Source organism: Armigeres subalbatus, chromosome 3 (genome assembly GCF_024139115.2).
Source record: "Armigeres subalbatus isolate Guangzhou_Male chromosome 3, GZ_Asu_2, whole genome shotgun sequence".
In the NCBI taxonomy this organism is placed as follows: domain Eukaryota; kingdom Metazoa; phylum Arthropoda; class Insecta; order Diptera; family Culicidae; genus Armigeres; species Armigeres subalbatus.
The window spans coordinates 207,314,377-207,335,042 of NC_085141.1; the positions used below are offsets into that span (position 1 = coordinate 207,314,377).

The 20,666-nt window shown below is 38.1% G+C and overlaps 1 protein-coding gene across 3 annotated transcripts; it reads left to right on the forward strand.

Moving 5' to 3' along the window:
• Positions 1-6,713: 6,713 nt before the first annotated feature.
• On the forward strand, positions 6,714-20,621 carry LOC134224578 (uncharacterized). 3 transcript variants are annotated; one of them, XM_062703989.1, is made up of 5 exons: positions 6,714-6,856; positions 16,660-16,899; positions 16,962-17,161; positions 19,383-19,455; positions 19,522-20,621. In XM_062703989.1, the coding sequence occupies exons 2-5, from the start codon at positions 16,678-16,680 to the stop codon at positions 19,693-19,695; spliced, it is 669 nt and encodes a 222-aa protein (XP_062559973.1). In that variant the 5' UTR covers positions 6,714-6,856; positions 16,660-16,677; the 3' UTR covers positions 19,696-20,621. The 3 variants fall into 3 exon arrangements, with proteins under 3 accessions (XP_062559973.1, XP_062559974.1, XP_062559972.1); XM_062703990.1 differs by having other exon boundaries at positions 16,671-16,899; XM_062703988.1 differs by lacking the exon at positions 6,714-6,856 and adding an exon at positions 16,454-16,597.
• The last annotated feature ends 45 nt before the right edge of the window (positions 20,622-20,666 follow it).

The following is a 20,666-nucleotide window of genomic DNA, read 5'->3' on the forward strand; positions in this document are numbered from 1 at the left end:
ATACTCTCCCTTTATGTTACCCAGTGGAAAAAATATTGAAATTATTGAGATTCGTTTTAGTAGAACCCTTATTGCAAGACAAGTGAAAAACGCACTCTTACCCCACCGGTGGGGTAAAAGTGCGCATCGGGTGGGGTAAGAGTACGCATTTATCCAATCATGTGCTTTAAGTATATATTAACACAAATAAGAGTTAATAACATTTAATTGATGTTTAATGAGCATATGTTAGGGAATGTTTAAAGATTACGTAACTCTTAAAGGAGGAGGGGTCCTAAAAATGTGCACTTTCATACGAAAAACTATTATTTTTTATATATACAAAAAACTACAGAGGTAAAAATATATATCAGGTTTCGCGTGGCGTATACAAAGGCATTTTCCTTAAAGAAAGTCTACCAATCACGTAACGTAAAATTTAGCTATTTCATCACACCCCCCCCCTATCTTACACTATTTGTATGAATCCTCTAAAAATTATATGGATCGTCACACATCTCACAACGTTGCGTAATTTATGATTGTTTCTTTTGATTAAATGAAATTATCATTTAGATGAAATTGTGTTTTCGTGCTATGCTTAGGTGTACAACAAGTCCTAATACAATTTCATTATTTCGCTTCAGTGCTTTGTTCGCTAAGTCCTTTCTAACACCGAATTACTTCAACTTATCCTGAAAACTTGTGATAATTTCGAATTCTGTCCCTTTTTTCTTAGTTGTGGATCTTTACGCTTTGAAAGAAGTCTTATTTCGGACGGAGATACGGGTTTGACATCATAACTTGAAGATTCATATGCGTACTCTTGCCCCACCGGTTCCTGCGTACTTTTACCCCACAGTCCCAAAAGTTATTCAAGTAATGGTTTTGACTTCTTGGAAAACCAACCGGATTGATGTTCTGTACCATAAAGTACTTTATACAATAGGTTATCGAAATGGTATAATGTTCACCTGATGGAACATATATATGGTAATGAAATACTAGTTGCGGATATCCAATTATTTTTAGCAAAATGACCAAAAAGTTATCTAACTCCATATCTCCCTTGTTGTTTGTTCAAATCGTTTACAATTACACATGATAATAGTTGGCCAGAATACCTGTCAAACTGATGCAGTGCTGCTACTTTATCTTTTTTTATTACTTCAAAAAATCGAAAACGTACTCTTACCCCACGCGCACTCTTGCCCCACTCTACTCTAATCTTTTTGAGCGGAGTGAATTTAAATCAAATATCCGTTTTGTTACACTCAGCTGATAGATATATTTAAAAGCTTTGGTCCAAGTACTAACTAGCATACGCTAAGAGAAGAATGAATTCTGTCATCAAAAGAAAAAGAGCGATTCCAAGCAACAGCATCAAAATTTAAGAAAATTTTTAATTCATGATTTTCTATTGAGTTGAAACTTTGCACAGTTTTTCAATTTCATCTAAATCGTCATTTTTCGATATCAAATCTTCATATTGAGTCACGACTAACTTTTCAAAAGGGTGTATGTGAAAATGGTTTAAAAATATTTAAAAAGCTGCACAGCAAAAACGGAATGTTCAATTATTATGATTTTTTCAGCAAAGTTAGACAACTAAATGGTGATTCTTAAGAAAATGTGCACAGTAAAACAAAAAAAAATTTTGCCTTTAAAAATATCATTTTTGTCACAAAAACTCAAATATCTCAAAACCCTATCTTTTTTCGAACGTATTTTTTTTAGGGAAAACGGTCCATTATATTAGCTATCTACCATAAAAATTTGGTGATGGTAAACAAAAAAGTTATGACATTTCAAACATTTCACAATTTTCACATATAGTAAAAAAAAAAATTTCCGTGTATTTTTTTTTTCAAGAATCGCAGTTTGATGCTGATTTTATTTTTAAGGGCCTTGCGTGAGTTAAACAAGTTGTTTGTATGATATTCCATATTTATGTATTCATCGATATTATGTATATTATATGTATAAATATTATATGTATAAATAAATAAAAATGAATTAATATTATCCTAAGTATTAAATTAAATGTGGCAGTTACACAATGTTGTTATAGAAACTCTAAGAGTTTTGGGTTTGAATTTTGGTATGGGTTATGATATCATGATTTTTATTCAAATTTTTTAAAATATCGAACACTTTTGAATTATTATCAGCACAGTTTGAGTATAGTTTTGCTTTAATTTTATTTTCCGACAATGGAATGAAACAGTGAAATTTTTGGGTTCCTTGGATCGTTTTCGCGTTATTAAATTGCTCGCTGAGCTCTGAAGCCTTTATTTCGTACTCTTCAGTAGTAGTAAAACAAAATGATAATTTGGTTAAATCTTTTCTTTTCTACGATTTGCCCAATCAAAAGTTCTTTCGCAGTTTTAATTGGATGCTCACGTTCTTTGGCTAAACTTGCTCTTGTGGCCATGCGCTTTATTGTTCCTCCAATAGCATCACAAGGACCTTTGCCATGTGATGTAGCAAAAAAATGCCATTCTGCATCAATTCCGTACATTGATTTAAATTGACATAGGCTCGAAAAATTCTTACGATTTTTGTACTGCGACGCTGCTCCATCAGACATGAAATATGTCTTTTTGACTTCTTTATGCTTATCAACGCGTATAAAGACAATCATTGTATTTTTGTACAGGTTTACGGTTACTGAATCGTGTCTTAAATCTTCGGAAATTATAATAAAACTTAAGTGTTCAATTTGCGTACTTCCATTAAAATAAATAACGAATGGATGAATTGTAGCTTGTTGTACGTTCCAGTGATGGGACTGCACTTCATCTTGCAATACAAAGCTGTAATTTTCAGAAAAATCACAAATGACTAAAAATTCACCATTTTGTAATGTATTTTTCCTTTTTTTTGTAAAAAGCTGGATTGTTCTGTTTTAATGAAATCGTGAGGGATTAAACTTTCTAATTTCAAGCAAAAATATGACACAAACTCATCTACAGGTTTTACAATAGTTTCTATGTCACACCTATCCGTGGTCACCCATTGCTCAAATGATAACTGATCAATATATTTTTCTTCAAACTCAGCGAATAAAGTATTTTCCAATGATGAAGAATCTGGACAATCCGAACAAGATCGTAGATAGCAATTTGATGTTGTATTTTCACACAAAAGACTACCAGTTAACATTTTAATATCCTTTGTTAAATTGATTCTTTTCAAACTATGTAAAATAAGATTAATATTCTCATGGGTTGTGCACACACACATTATGTGTTCCTGAATTGGAAAGAAGCTTACATTGCCTTGGCCGAAGGCTTGCAAATGAGGAAAAACCTATTTTAATATTATCGTGAATTTCCTTGAAGCGTGTGTACGCTTCTTTCAAAGTCGTCATCATTAATCGTTTTGGATTGCTTGACGCTTTCCATCTTTTTACTGATGCATAATCTTTTGACCAGGCATAGCTCGACTTACTTCATCATCTTCAAAATATTGAACTACTATTTCTTTTGTCTCATCTGTTAATGCAGTACTAGACCTAGTATTTTTGGTTGAAAGACAGTTATTCTTCAATTGTTTTGCCTCTTTTACTGTATTTCTATTGGTTTTGAACTCATCAATGGCATCCTGAATAGACCACGAACTTGGCAGCATCGACAAAATCAATAATTTTTCTTTCCTTGTCGTGGCTGCATTCGAGAACCTTTCCTTCATATTTATAATTACCTCATCGTAGTCTGTATTTTCCACATCATCAGGTCCTAATTTGAAGAGGTTTCTTCGTACAGCTTCGTTTATTTCACGGTATTTTTCTCCGGGTAATAAACGTAGTCCATCTTACTCCATTTAATCGGAGTCACTTTTATCCCAGCTATGCCCTCGTTAAAGCGTTCGATGTTGACCTTTTGGATACACTCATCTTCCGATTGATTTGTTGAAACAGATTTCGCTGATGGTACGGTGGCAAGGCTCTCAGCACTTAATACTTCTGGTAATTCCTCAGTTGTTGTCGATACATCTGGCAATTCCTCAGTTGCTGTCGTTTTCGAACTTCCTGCGCTCTGCTCAACCGATGATATACAGATTGCTCTTTTGTCAACGTTTAGACGGCAGGACGTGCAAATGCGTAAATTTGTATTCAATGTGGACATTGGAGCATAACAAGTCGCTTTCAGTTTATCTATGGTGCTTTCGGTGAGATTTCGTAACTCTTTTGAACACTTTTTTCCATCAAACGGCCTACAACAGTTGAGAAAGCGGCTACTCATGTTGTTCGTAATATTTCAATAAACAAAATCACTTTTAAGTTTTTACTGACTAGTTTGGTGTCATTTGTTTGACTGAAGAAAAAATTACTATAAGATCTTTAACAACCTTAGTAGTAGTAATTTTTTGCTTTTTCGTGAGCATTGTCATGGTATGTACCTATCATGCATTTGTTGTTGTTGAAGATACCCGTTTCCTCCCGATCATAAAGTCTATTCTCTAAGAGGTATATTTTTGCAGATAAACTATAGACGTACACGTGTATATAAATCTTTGATTTTGCAGCTTTTGTCTTAAAAATAACATTTCTGATATGTTTCTATCAACGTTATTATCAACAGGTTTCAACACTATTAAAAGAATTTTCGCCAGTCACGTGCAATGAAAATTATGACACTATCAATACTTTTGATCACAACACTGGATCGTGTCTAAGTTTCTTATAGATGCTATGAATAATTAAATCAAAATATCATGAAAACAACTTGTTTAAATCACGTCCCTTAACAATAAAATCTGCATCAAACTGCAATTCTCGAAATAACTTACACAGAAAAAAAATTTTTTTTGTGAAAATTGTGAAATGTTTGAAATGTCATAACTTTTTTGTTTATTAGTTTACCATCACCAAATTTTTATGGTAGATAGCTAATATAATGGACCGTTTTTCCTGAAAAAATTACGTTCGAAAAAAGATAGGGTTTTGAGATAGTTGGGTTTTTGTGACAAAAGTGATATTTTTAAAGGCAAAACAATTTTTTTTTACTGTGCGCATTTTCTTAAGAATCACCATTTAGTTGTCTAACTTTGCTGAAAAAATCATAACAATCGAACATTCCGTTTTTGCTGTGCAGCTTTTTAAATATTTTTGAACCATTTTCACATACACCCTTTTGAAAAGTTAGTCGTGACTCAATATGAAGATTTGATATCGAAAAATGACGATTTAGATGAAATTGAAAAACTGTGCAGAGTTTCAAATATTTTCGAAATGGTCGCTCAGGATCGACTGACATGCCCCCGTGGAATGCCTCAAAAGTAGAATCATGAAAAAAATTCACAGCGAGGTATGGGATGCAGCTCTCAAAATAATTTTCAAAATTTCAAAATGATATTTATTTACAAATAATTTATAGCATGAGGTTAGAAATTTGATTATCTACATTATACATATATTAATTTGATTGTAAATGACAATGAAGTTTTTTCTTGAAATGTTTCCGGGGATGGTAGTACTTTTAATGTTTATTGAATTTCTAATCCCGCCTAATAAATCCTTTTCAAAAAAATCTCTGTTTGTAATTTTTAAAATTATTTTCAATTCCATTGGCTATACCTTGCCGTGTTAAATTTCAGTGATTCCACTTCTCCTCGCGTATGGGCAAAGCTCATTTTTATTGTATGAAAAACAAATTAAGAAAAAAAACTCCCAAAATGCTAAGCATCACTGATTTCTCGCTTAACTTTTCAAAAGGACCTAAGTAACATTTTTTTCATGAATTAATCTGAGTACTGCAATCAAAAGCTTTCATGTTGTTCTGTTGATTGCGCTATTCAAATTTATTCATGAAAAAATGTTACTTAGGTCCTTTTGAAAAGTTAAGCGAGATTTAGGAGTTCCTAAGAACTTTCAACTGGCGAATTTCCTGGATATAACCGAAGGTATGATTTTTCTATATAGCTTCCTACATGACTGCCACACTAAGGTAAGGAAGGCCCCATAGCGTCTAGCAAACTTTATATAGCCAATGCCTTATCTGTGTCACAAGATTGAAAATATGAACCTACATTCAAATGTTGTCCAACCTGTTGAATGTTTGATATGGTTTGGCCTCTTATATGCACCGTGAGGAGTGACAAAAATGTGTTCGCCGTTTCTCGCTATGAACATCAGAATCCTACTTCCACAGTAGTATCACATTGCGTGACATGCGTACAAACACTTGTTGTATAATGGGTATGTACAGTACCAAGCGTATTCTCTCGTATCTCACAGGACATAAAATGTGAAATATCAAAGGGATACACCATAGTTTGAAATTATTGGTCAGATACAAAACAAATTGATAAGACCGTGAATAAAAACTGTTTTTCGCTATATTCAAGAGGAACAAGTATGAAATTTAGCCCTTAGCATGGACGAAAGTATAAGCATTACGATTTCTCATTTACTAGCCAAAAACATCCCTTTTCTCAAAACTTCTGCGTGCGACTTTCTAACACTCCAACAAAGCAAGTATTTCGCTAATATTTCCATTTCTAAATATAAGCAAAAGGAACGTTCATAAATGTTTTTATGCGTAGAAAGAACAAAGGGTTTCCGGGAGTTCCTTGCAAAGTTTACAAAATTTCATTTATTTCTTACTCAGTTTGAAAGGCAACTATTGTATCATCATATCAAAAAACCTTATTGCCGGAAGTGTATCAGGATGTACTACTCCCTGATATCAGCAGGAGAATAGTAGCATACCTTATCAGTATGTTGTAAACTCATCTGGTGACAGCATCCCAAGATTTCCTCTGGGTTCAGTGAGCTTTCTTTAGTGAAAAATCTGCATAATTCATTGAAGATTTCAATCCGAGTTGGTGTGCTGAATATATCCTGAAATCAGTAGCATTAGAATCTTACAAGGTAGGAGCTATTATCTTGATTACTCAACAAAATTGCAGAATTGATTTTAAATTCCCACCATCCTGGGAGTTTTATATAATGTGTCGTCGTTGTAATCGGGCTTCCCAAGTCGGTCTCTGATAAAGTTCTTTGCATCCCATCCCAAGAGTAAAATTCAAGGACACCCGCCGCGGGAACGGTTCCATGAACACGAAATTACAATGCACCCCACTCCCACTCCGAGTCTTATCAATTTTCCTTTCCGTCATTGTTCGATGTCGCCTAGAGCATAACAGCGCGCCCGCCTGACGACGACGGCAACGACGACTAGCCAGCTCACTTTCACTGATGCTGTACGTGCTTTGTCGCCTTCTACTGAGTATGAGGATGGGGACGCTGAAACATCACGAGATACCACTTGGTTTGAAGGCTTGTCCTTTTATCATCTTGTCGAGCCTTTTTTCTCGTTTGCTCACCGGAGATGGGTGAACTCTAGATCAATACATGTAGTGGTGGTATGAACTTTTCCGAACATCTGAGATGATGCTTTTACTATTTTAATTAGAATGAGTTTGTATCTAAAGAACTAGCTAAATGAAAGTTGTAGAGGGTTAAATGATATGCTTGATAACACACTTTTAGAGCTTTTTTTTATTTTTTTTTTTAAATCTGCAGTTCAACGAGATAACATCATTCGTGAATCTTATTGAATTTATAGCCTTTCTACGTCACTAGTGGTAAAGGAAAGGCGAATGCTTTCACAGAACCAATAAGGAAATTCCTGCACCGTACTGCACGACAATAATCATTAAAAAGGATCATGGGAAAATCCCTAGTGGCACTTCGAAGCGATTTTTGTTTCATGGATGATTGATAATAATTCAACGAATTCACACGCCGACACCATACTGAGCTAGAGAATCGAATTGATGGATGAAAAACTAGTTTGTGAAGTAATGTCATTTGAGACAACTTTGTAAAACGACCAAGCTTATTTTCATTTTTTTTTTACTATGCACCAGCCCCACCAGTGAAAATAAAAACGTTTTTTGACTTTTGAACTCTGCTTGAGAACGAAAAATGTGGTATGTACTTGGATTACGCATACCTACCTGGATACCTGGTTGGCTACAGCGTCGATACACCTATGCCTGGCGTATTGTAGAGCTCCATAATCGTCGGTCTTGGGTGATGTTTCTCCAGTTTCCCCGAACGTTCAGGGTCCCCAGGCCCGATTCCACCGCATGAAGCCAGCGTGTTCGTAGCCTTCCACAAAGTCACCGGTCCCTATCTGGTTCTCTGTTGAATATTGTTTTCGCTATTCCTTCTTCCGACATTCGCATTAAGTGACCAGCCCACTGAAGTCTGTCGTATTTTATACGATTCACAATATTTTCTTCTTTGTATACTTGATACTGCTCATGATTCATGCGTCTGCGCCACGCACCATTTTCTAGTTTCCCTCCGAGTATTGTACGCAGCACTTCTTGGATTACGCATCTTGGAAGATAGTTAATAAAACTATTCAGTTCACATTGTCGTTAAGAGAAAATATGATTTATAACAAAAGAAAAAAATTGTTTCTCTGAAATACCCATTATGTGAAGGTATAAAATCTTAACTTCCATGTTACGGATAAACGAAAATGTCCTATCGAGGAATCATGAATATTTTTTCAGTATTTTTACAAACTCCACACAAATCTAGAATAAAACCCGATTTTACCTCTCCAAAAATGTATGGAAAATGAACAGATAGATCATTTTGTAAATTGACTTTGCAGAAAAAGAAAAACTGTAGGGGTGGTGGGGGTAAATTGGACACCATAAGAACTGCTGCAGATTATCAAGTGGCTATCAAGAAATTGCATTGTTGAAAGCAGGTGTGTCGAAGCTTATCTTATTGGTTAACGAAGCCTGTTGTTAAAAAAAATTGAAAAAATGTTTAAATATGTTATTTTGATCATATAAAATTAGTCCAAAATAGTTCAATTTTGTTTTGGGCGGGGTAAAATGGTCAGGCAGTGGGGTAAAGTGAACAATATTGTAAATAAAGCAAATAAGTCGATCAAAATATTTTAAACCAAATACAAAATATCAATAATATTCAAAATGTTACCTGACAGGTATAAGCCCTTCGTTTTATCACAGACAAGCAGACGTACCGGGCTTGGTCAAAATGATAGGGCGGGATTTTTTTTTTGAATATTCGATTCACCATTGCTCAGTGAAATATCAGGTTCCTTTGGTTTTGGAATGGTTCGGCAGGAAATTCATCTAGTTTTGAAAAATGGGTTAAAAATCATGTTCTGGCCGCAAAAGAAATTCCAGATTATTTGAGGGCATGTCAAAAATGCTAGATTTTGTGCGCCTATATTATTAAAATAGATAAAATGTTAGCCCTTGTTATACTCTTTTACAGAAACTAGAGCTTTTATTGAGTTGATTGATTTATAGATATCACAGATCGGATGGCAATCATCTGAGATATGGATGTTTCCATGAACGAGGTGCGTTGTATGGAAATATTCGCTCAGGAATGTAGAAATTGTACGAAAATGTGTATGTGGAGCGTAAATGACCAGGTCTCTCTTTTCTTCACCCCTGATTTATTATCCCACTATCAACCGAACCGATTAAGGTTGAAATTTGAGCTAGTTATCAACATTTTTCTGTCAGAACATTGCTCACTTTACCCCCAGGCGACATGACCAATTTACCCCCATAGCTACATGTTTTTCAAAGAACACCTAAACTAAGAAAAAAGTTAAAAAACTATCTTACATCACCCAGTTCCGCTTCATAACAAGCAAAATGAACGATGTGAACGATATTTTGGTTTAGAACTACTAACTCCGAGTTTTCATGGCTTAAATGCAACAGTGCCGAAATTACATCAAACAAGCATTTTGCGAAAGTGCGCAGAATTTTGCTAAAATCTAGTCGTTAAATAGATATTTCATGATTTGAAATAGCTCGGAGAGCATGAAATGCTTAATTTATGGTGTAGCATGGAAAATTATACGATAAATCCATAAATAGGGGATAAACAAGCAGTTACCCACTTTACCCCGCCTGTTCACTTTACCCTCGCTACCCCTACCTTCACCCCTGATGTATTGCTTAATTGCGGGCCGGGGGTACGGACTGGCGAAAGGGTTTTGGTTTTAGTGGGTCGGGTAAGAGTTACATGACATACCCATCCCCACACTACCTGAGTACCTCCTCAGGTGTCTGGTTGCAGATTTCCGTTTACCCTTGCTCAAGAAAAAAACCCCTACCTTCACGTAGTAAGGCATTTCAAAGATTTAAAAAATAAAGTTCTTTGGACGAAGACATCGTGAGTAAAGTCAAGTAAGGCTGTGACATATGAACAAAGAATGTGGCCCATGAAACAATTCACAGTCAAACCTTCAAAATTAAGCTTCGATATGAGGGTTAAAAATCTTTGTTATGTTTACCAGTAGTAGTGCGCACAGAAATTGGTTCGATCAAGAGAGCGCGCGCAGATTCAAAAACTTTGAATTAGATACAATTAGCACCGCGTCCAGAAGCTGCATGCATCAATATACGAATCAAGCCCAGTTTTGTAAGCTTCAATCATTTGGGTTGATCATTTTGATCTCCTAGTTTAGAAGTTTCCGATGGTTTTCGAGATAATTCTTCTAGTGCACCCAGATCGTTAGATTTGTCCTGTTTAATCTAAGATACATTTTCTCATCATAAAGTTCGACCCATTACGAAATAACAGCAGGTAAGCCCATAGAAAAGGGAAAATATAGAACAGCTTATCTGCATATAATTCCATAGTTGATGTATCAACCATTGCACTCACAAATTTAACACATTTCAACCCGTAGATACTTAAAAGAGATTTGAATCATGTAACGTATCGATGTTACAGCGGTTGAATTACCTTTGTAAACGCGCAGTAAGTCATATTCGCTGGAATTCTGAATGGTTTATACGTCAGCTATAAAATCATGGGCAGTTATGGTAGGATGGTAAACAAAATAGTGATTCTGGCGTTAGTACAGGCAACCAGCAGTTGACCATTCCTGTCAAAAATTGTAAGTCGTTTTATTGATTCAGTCAATTGTTTAAACTATTCTAGGTGATCTTTCCCAAAGAAACTATACTTTTGGAAGCTTCGAACTATCCTAAAAATCGATAACAAAAACTGAAAAAGTTCTGCATGTACCTATAAACTAGCATGAAGTATTAGCCTTACGTTGGTTTAGGTTTAAGGTTATGCCCAACCTAAAAAACAGTACATTTTAAATTTTATGTTTAAAATTTCAAAAATACTTAGATGCGACAAAATATATGGGACCTATTATGTGTTCTTTGGCAAAGTTGACCTTAGTTGATTGAAGAATCGATTGAGCAAATGGATCAATTCATACAAATTTAAAAAAAAAAACTTTGGCGTATACGGAAAGCAGATTCCTAAAGCAGCGTTTCTTAAATTTTCTTATATGTAATTCTGTATAAGAACCTACTAGAAACTGTATTAGAACTGGGTATATGAAAAACTTCAACATTTATATATCAACATGAAAAATTTTTGTATAAAACCTTAAAACATGCCAGACTGCAATCGGCTCGTTGTTCCCAAATACTGTTCTGTGAAATCGTTGCTGCAGCAATGTTTAATTCCGCAGGGCTCTAATTGACACACGGAAGTTCAACATGGAAAGCAATTCAGGACCATCAGTCTCACCATTCAACAGTTTGACCACTAGTAGTGATTGTTGAAATTTTCTACGCTGCTCCAGCGTTTCTAAGCCCAGCAAACGGTAACTATCGGGATACTTTATTTATTTATTCGCTTTAACCTGTTGCCAGGTTAGATTTCGGTCGACTTATTTTATTTCTTTATTGAGGCTTCGCCGCCATGAGCCTCAGGGTCTGCCTCTGCTGCGATGTCCCGCTGGATTCCAGTCTAATGCTTGTTTACCGATTTCGTTTCCGCCCCTACGTAGAGTGTGGCCGACGCAGGCCCACTTCCGATCCCGAATTTCTGTTGCTATCGGCCTCTGGTGACAACGACGATGGAGCTCGTTGTTTGAGATCCAGTTGTTAGGCCACCAGGCCTGCAGGCATCTGTTAATGAACACCTGCAGCCCTTGAGTGTTCTCCACTGATACACACCATGTTTCGCTAGCGTATAACAGCACAGATTTCACGTTAGAGTTGAAAATTCGTATTTTGGTGCGTTCACTTATCTGCCTGTTTTTCCAAATATTTCTTAAACTCGCAAAGGCAGCCCTTGCTTTCTTGATCCGTGCGCCTATGTCGATCTTGGTACCGCCGTCTGATTTCTTAGATTTCAACAACTTCTATTTTACCTCTGTAAAACGTTTAGAGTCTGAGAAGTAAAGTTTAGACCACCTTGAGCGCTTTACGGGTTAATAAAGTGTCTGAGGTCCCAAAGAACAATCAGTCTATTGTTTTAGGATCCCAAAAACATCTATGATTATTGTTTGGACTCTGATTAGCTTTAAAATAACCTTCTACTAACATACAAATTCTTACCATCGAATGACTTCATATGTTCATACCATAATCATGGGTAGGACAATGCTTTGACTGTCCCACCCAGGAAAATTCATGCGTAGGACATGTCCTACCTGTCCCACCCACTCCTGGTGCCCTGAATTGGTCAGCTTACTTCCTAACTTTTTATTTGCTTTCGATATTATTAATGAACGATACAGATCAAATGAAATTTGTAGTCCAACATTGATAACTCATGAAAGAACACTACACTACATGTATGCTTGTTATACAAATCTTCTATATACATAAAAATGAATTTCTGTCTGTCTGTCTGATTCTTATAGACTCGTAAATTTGTATGCAAAGGTTTTCGGGACCGGGGAAGGTTCTTGAGATGGTTCGAGACCCCTCCCCTCTTTGGAAAGGGGGGACCAATACAAATGAAACACCAGTTTCTTCATAATTCGAGAATTAATCAAGCAAATGGAACCAAATGTGGCATGTGGAGATTTTGGAAGGGAAAATATATTTCTGTGGTAGTTCGAAACCCCTCTCCCTTCTGGAAAGGGGGAGGGGCTCTCATACAATTATTATTTATTTATTCAGACTAATGCAACGTACACAACGCGGTATATAAGAGTCTTCTCCATTCGGCTCGGTCCATGGCTACACGTCGCCAACCACACAGTCTACGGAGGGTCCGCAAGTCATCTTCCACCTGATCGATCCACCTTGCCCGCTGCGCACCCCCCTTCTTGTACCCGTCGGATCGTTGTCGAGAACCATTTTCACCGGGTTATTGTCCGACATTCTGGCTACGTGCCCGGCCCACCGCAGTCGTCCGATTTTCGCGGTGTGAACGATGGATGGTTCTCCCAACAGCTGATGCAACTCGTGGTTCATTCGCCTCCTCCACGTACCGTCCGCCATCTGCACCCCACCATAGATGGTACGCAGCACTTTCCTTTCGAAAACTTCAAGTGCGCGTTGGTCCTCCACGAGCATCGTCCAGGTCTCGTGTCCGTAGAGGACTACCGGTCTAATAAGCGTTTTGTAGATTGTCAGTTTTGTACAGCGGCGAATTCTATTCGATCGGAGCGTCTTGCGGAGTCCAAAGTATGTACGATTTCCAGCCACTATACGTCTCCGAATTTCTCTGCTGGTATCATTTTCGGCAGTCACCAGTGAGCCCAAGTACACAAATTCTTCTACCACCTCGATTTCGTCACCACCGATGCCAACTCGCGGTGGGTGGCTCACATTATCTTCTCTTGAACCTCTTCCTATCATGTACTTCGTCTTCGACGTGTTGATGACTAGTCCGATTCGCTTGACTTCCCTCTTCAGTCTGATATAGGCTTCCTCCATCTTCTCAAAGTTACGTGCAATAATATCTATGTCGTCGGCAAAGCCAAATAGCTGGACGGACTTATTGAAAATTGTTCCACTCGTGTTAATCTCTGCTCTTCGTATTACCCCTTCCAAAGCGATGTTGAATAGCAGACACGAAAGACCATCACCTTGCCGTAACCCTCTGCGGGTTTCGAAGGGACTCGAGAATGCCCCTGAAACTCGAACTACGCACATCACCCGATCCATCGTCGCTTTGATCAACCGTGTCAGTTTATCCGGAAATCCGTGTTCGTGCATTAGCTGCCATAGCTGGTCCCGATCGATTGTATCATATGCGGCTTTGAAGTCGATGAATAGATGATGTGTGGGCACGTTGTATTCGCGGCACTTCTGCAGTACTTGGCGAATGGCGAACACCTGGTCCGTGGGGGAGCGTTCGCCCATAAAACCCGCCTGGTACTGCCCCACGAACTCCCTTGCAATTGGTGCTAGTCGACGGCATAAAATTTGGGAGAGTACCTTGTAGGCGGCGTTCAGCAATGTGATTGCGCGGTAGTTGCTACAATCCAGCTTATCGCCCTTTTTGTAGATGGGAAACACGACACCTTCCATCAACTCCTGCGGCAAAACTTCCTCCTCTCAAATCTTGGTAATAACCCAGTGCAGCGCTCTAGCCAGTGCCTCACCACCGTGTTTAAATAGCTCTCCTGGTAGTTGGTCAACCCCAGGGGCTTTGTTGCTCTTCAGCCGGCCAATCTCCTCCTGGATTTCTTGGAGATCCGGAGCCGGTAGAATTATGTCCTGCGCGCGTTCCCCCAGGTCCATCACCATACCGCCATCTTTGTCTGCCACATCGCCATTCAGGTGCTCTTCGTAGTGCTGCCGCCACCTTTGGATCACCTCACGCTTGTTCGTAAGAAGGTTCCCGTTTATGTCCTTACACATATCAGGCTGTGGCACGTGGCCCTTACGTGAACGGTTCAACTTCTCATAGAACTTTTGTTCTTCACGGTCTCTTCGTCGAGAGTTTTGAGCGCAGGCATACTGCAACGAGGTAGTGGTCGGATTCAATATTCGCACTGCGGTTAGTGTGGACGTTCGTGATGTCGGAGAAGAATTTACCGTCGATTAGAACGTGATCGATTTTGTTTTCCGTTTCTTGGTTAGGTGATCTCCATGTGGCCTTGTGGATATTTTTGCGGGGAAAGAAGGTGCTTCAGACTACCGTTCCGCGGGATGCTGCGAAGTTTATGCATCGTTGGCCGTTGTCATTCGATACGGTGTGCAGACTATCCGGTCCGATGACCGCTCTATACATTTCCTCCCTTCCTACCTGCGCTTTCATGTCATTGACGTTCCGCAGTGGGCATCCATCGTATGTCTGCTCCAGCTGTGCGTAGAACGCTTCTTTCTCGTCGTCGGGTCTCCCTTCGTGTGGGCAGTGCATGTTGATGATGCTATAGTTGAAGAAACGGCCTTTAATCCTCAGCTTGCACATCCTTGCATTGATTGGCTGCCATCCAATCACGCGTTGGCGCATCTTACCCAGCACTATGAAGCCGGTTCCCAGCTCGTTGGTGGTGCCACAGCTTTGGTAGAAGGTAGCCGCCCGATGCCCGCTTTTCCACACTTTCTGTCCTGTCCAGCAAATCTCCTGCAGCGCCACGACGTCGAAGTTGCGGGGATGTAATTCATCGTAGATCATCCTGTCGCAACCTACGAAACCTAGCGACTTGCAGTTCCATGTTCCAAGCTTCCAATCGTGATCCTTTATTCGTCGCCTAGGTCTTTGCCGATTATATCGAGTCGCATTATCTCTTATATTGTTCGTAATTATTGGTTTTCCAGGCGGCTTATTGGGCCTGCGCAAACCTCCTGTCTCGCCGGAGGACCATCGTGTCAGGGCTGTTTAGCGTCCCACCTAACACCAGGACTTGGGCTTGTGCGCTTTGAGCGGCACACGGTCGCTTTGGCGGAGCCTACTTGCGGATACATGCAGCTTTTTATAGAGGTTTAACAGGGCCCACTGTCAAACCCCACCACATCCTAGGCAGGCGCCACAACTCGCGGATGGCCTGAGGAGGGATCGTCAAGCCCTTGGACATAGTCCCTGCTGCCCCTACTTAAAACATTAACGCTTTACAAAATTATGATAAAACAAAAACAATATTTATGTAAGTATGATAGCGAACCAAACACAATCAAACATAATAGTGCTGTCCAATGAGAGCTTGAAGTAGCTCGAAGTTTCTCCCTGTCCTACTCATGCCCATTTGTTGACTAAAAAGAACGAGCAGGACGGGAACAACTTCGAGCTATTTCGAGCTGCTCATTGGACAGCACTAATATGTCACTGATACCTATTTGGTCGTCGGGGCACCAAGCCGCTTCTCGACTATCTTATCATACTGTATTATTAAAAATAACAAAAAAAAACAAAATTCATAATTATTTATACGCATAGAATATCCTATATTACGGAGTCGAGAAATGTGTGATACGATTGATTGATAATTAGCACAGCTAAACGTTATTTTGTGCGTATAAATGGGTTATTTTTACCATTTGAACTCTACACTAATGCCTTATCACTGACAAAATCCAGTTCAAAGTGGATGCACAAGAACAAGCGTAAGTAATGCTCATGCATTGCACATTTTCTTCGAATGAACCTCTACTCTGTTTGTTCGCTATCTATGAATTTCATGTCCAATGCATTGATAAATGATAAATGCGGTGGTAATTATAGCCAGAATATAATCTTGCCACTGTGAAGATATCTTAGAGCTGCCGACATTGATAACATTTCGTTTGAAGACAACTTTGGATTTCCAGTCCAAGCATTCAATGCACTTTCATCCAGTGGGCACAACACATTAAAACAATGTTCATAAAGAGCGTTGCCGTAGTAAGAATTTACAATTAAACATCTCGTTTTTGATTTCATTGTGAACTTCTTTATTCTTCAAGCTTTTCCGCAGAACTATCATGTTGGACAGCAAACTCAACAACATCCGTTTCGAGACAATATCTAGCAAATACTATGACGACGTGATCGAACATCTGCGGCAGACATTCTTTGCCGATGAACCGCTGAACAAAGCGGTACACCTTACCCGTCCGGGACAGGGCCATCCGCTCCTAGAACAGCATAGCCTGTCCACCCTCAAGGACAACGTTAGCATTATGGCCATTTCAAACGATGGAGACGTACGTATGGTTTACGATAACAGCATTAAGCTTAAATTATGTTCAAACTATTGTCATTCCAGATCGCCGGTGTAGCATTGAATGGTATACTCTACGGTAACAGCGATATCGAGCATTCCAGGGACAAATTGAACGATATTCAGGATGAGAGTTTCAAGAAAATATTCAAACTGCTGTATGAGCAAAATTTGAAGATCAACCTGTTTAAGCAATTTGATGTGGAAAAGATCTTCGAGATACGAATACTCTCTGTTGATTCCAAGTAAGTCATTTGATTTGCAACTTATTTTTGAACGCGGGTTATTTTGACCCTGTGGTCAAGCACCTCTGAAAATATCCTACATGCAGACATTCCAAAATATCTAACAATTTGCGAGGCTGAAATGCTAATCTATTACGCGTCTGTACCACGCGTCTCCACCAGTATTAACGCATTATCCCATACCCTAACGATATAATCGAACGCTTGGTACTTCTTTCCATGGTAATTCTTTGCGATTTGGGCGTACATAAACGAACACTATTTCATCAATTTCAAATGATGTATGCGATTTTCTTTTAAACTAATTAATGTATCTAATAGCGGAATGCACATATTGCCGGATACACATCTTGATTTTCTCAGAATGGTTGAACAAGAATCTATATATATAAAAACCAATCTATGTATGTATGTTCGCTAACTACTTCTGAACCACTTGGCCGATTTCAACCAAATTTGGTACAGACATTCTCTATCCTCAGAGGAAGTTAACAAAGGGGTGGGATGGTCATGAAGAAAAGGGGGAGGGGTTTTGTTCAGAAAACGAACAATTCTGTGTAACTTTCAACTCCCAGGACCGATTTCAACCAAATTTTGTACACATATTCACTACGAGCAGGCAATCATATGGAAGGGGATTTGGGAAAGGGGGAGGGGTCTGGAGGGAGGGGTTTTGTTTAGAAAACGGGCAATTCAAAGTAAATCATGAACCCCTGTACCGATTTCAACCAAATTTGGTACACACATTCTACATCATAAGGAAAAGATAACAAAGGGGATGGGATGGTCATTGGAAAAAGGGGAGGGTATAGGGGAGGTGTTGTCTTTGGAAAACGAGCAACTCAGTGTAACTCCCAACCCCAGGACCGATTTCAATCAAATTTTGTACACATATTCACTATGAGGAGCCGATCGTACGGGAGGGAAATTTGGATAAGGGGGTAGGGGTCTGAAGGGAGGGTATTGTTCAGAAAACGGGCAATTTAGTGTAACTTCTGAACCCCTGTACCGATTTCAACCAAATTTGGTACACATTTTCTATCCCTAGGAGAAGATAACAAAGGGGGTGAAATGGCCGTTGAGAAAAGAGGAAGGGTAAAGGGAAAGCGGTTGTCTTTAGAAAACGGGCAATTCAGTGTAACTCCTGACCCCCAGGACCAATTCTAAGCAGATTAAATGATTAAATCATTCAACTCTATGATTAAAGATTATGATTAATGATTTATTCGTTTTTGACAATGATTAATGATTATGATTAACGATTAAATTAATTTTTGACAATGATTAACGATTATGATTAATAGATGAAAAAAACCGTTGGATTATGATTAACGATTACCGATCGTGATTAAATGTTGACACACTATGTGTATGGTTAATGATTAACGATCGATATGATTAATGATTGATGATTATGAATGATCAAATTGCATAGTGATCCATAATCGAGTAACCTTTATTCCAAATTTTAAAAGGTATGATAATTATATGATAATGATTCAAGATTAATAAATAAAAGCAAGGTATGCAATGATCCAATGTTCCAGCATAACTTCTGTACCCCTTGCCCGATTTCAACCAAATTTGGAACAAACATTCTTTTTCTTAAGAAGGCGAAGATGACAGGGATCGATCAACTCAACACTTCATCGAAATCATGGTTTGCCCAGAGAAAAGCAATGATTAAAGTGTTTCCTTCTGGACGGTAAATGTGATCATTTCTTTAAAAATAGACGTTTTTCCGGAATAAGGCATCGGTGTATGTTTTTCCTTCTTTAGAAATAGACGTTTGCCCGGAATAAAGCGATTTTGGGTTTGATCCCATTTTCAAAATCAGTCAATGTTTTCAAATGTAATCTACCTTCTTTTAATCAAATGATGAAATATCAATAAGAAAACACAATTATCCTTTTGACCTATTCCAATTCCGATGGTGAAAAAAACTGCGAATTAAACTGGCAACTCCGAGCAAGGCCGGGTACATACAGCTAGTTAAAAATAAGAAACAAATCAGATACATTTTCATTGCTTTGTTTTTCGTGGGATGAATATCGGAGCTATGAGATGAAGTCCAGCAGCAGTAACCCTACGCCGAAACTTCAAAGTAGAACTGCTAAGAGGCGAGTCGCAGGATTGCAATTCTACCACACTAAAATATGCTGCATGGAATATCATACCCTATAATATATTTCCTTTATATATTACATAATTACCATTTCAGATTCCGTGGTAAAGGATTAGCTAAGAAACTCCTAGAAAAAAGTGAAGAACTGGCACTGGATCGTGGATTTCAGGTAGGTTGTACAATGGAAATTCTAAACCGAATAGAGATCATTCGACTAATTTCAAAATACTCGAAGGTTTTAAAAACCGATGCCACCGGAGCATTCTCTCAGCGCGTCGTTAGCTCCCTGGGATTTGTAACAAAAAGCGAAATTAACTATATCGATTATTTGGATGACAATGGAGAACAGGTGTTTCTAGTAGAACCACCTCATGAGAAGCTAAAAATTATGTGCAAAGTAATCAACTAAACGTGCAATATGGGAACATTTATTCCTAAATAAACATAACACATATGTATGTGGAGTGGCCGTACTAGTCATTGACAATAGAAATAAATACATACCAATAAGTATAATATTTGGAATGCGCAGTATTGCACATCTTTCGAAGAATTAGAATGTTGAGTAAGAAGAAATATACCAACCAAGAAGATGATAAATTAGAATGCTGTGTTAGAAGAAATACGCAAACCAAAACATTAATGAATGATTTACTTGAAAGGAGGAGCGGCATAAAAGACACTTTGACAACTAAAAAAACACATTATACAGAGAACTCTTGCTTCTACGAAATTGAAGCAATCATCGTGTAAGTAAGGATTTCGAGTTAATGAGCTGAACATTTTGAATTAGTATGATGAAACCGATCAGAGTAGTCAGGACTAACATCAAGTAAGGAAGAGATTACTGTATTTAACTTCTATGTGCAATGCAAAAATATTGCAGTGTCGTTACTCTCAACGCAGTATAAAATCAAAATTACCAAAGAAAAGCTGTGTCGATTGTTGTTCAAAATACTAACGGCTTACTTTGATGTTGACCAACTTATAAGTGTTCTAATTTTATACTAAAGTTTATGAACTAAAAAACCTTTCCAAAAATTGTTTTAATAGTTATAATTATTTCATAATGTCGAGCTTTAAGTGTTGAAACCGTTACCAAAACTTATATCAAATGAAAAATGGAACTGCTAAAACTGTCACAAGTACTATAATGATATACAAACTACTATGAACCGACCAATTTTGAGTGATCATATTGATTATATTAGTAACATTGAAACAATTATGAACCCAGTCCACAATGGCTCGAAAATTAAAACCAACCTAATAAATATATTATGTATGAACCAATTGTAGAACTCAGAGCATAAAATAAACGATAGGGTTACCGAATGCGTGCGTATACAGAAATCATATCCATACCGGTCCCTAATTGAT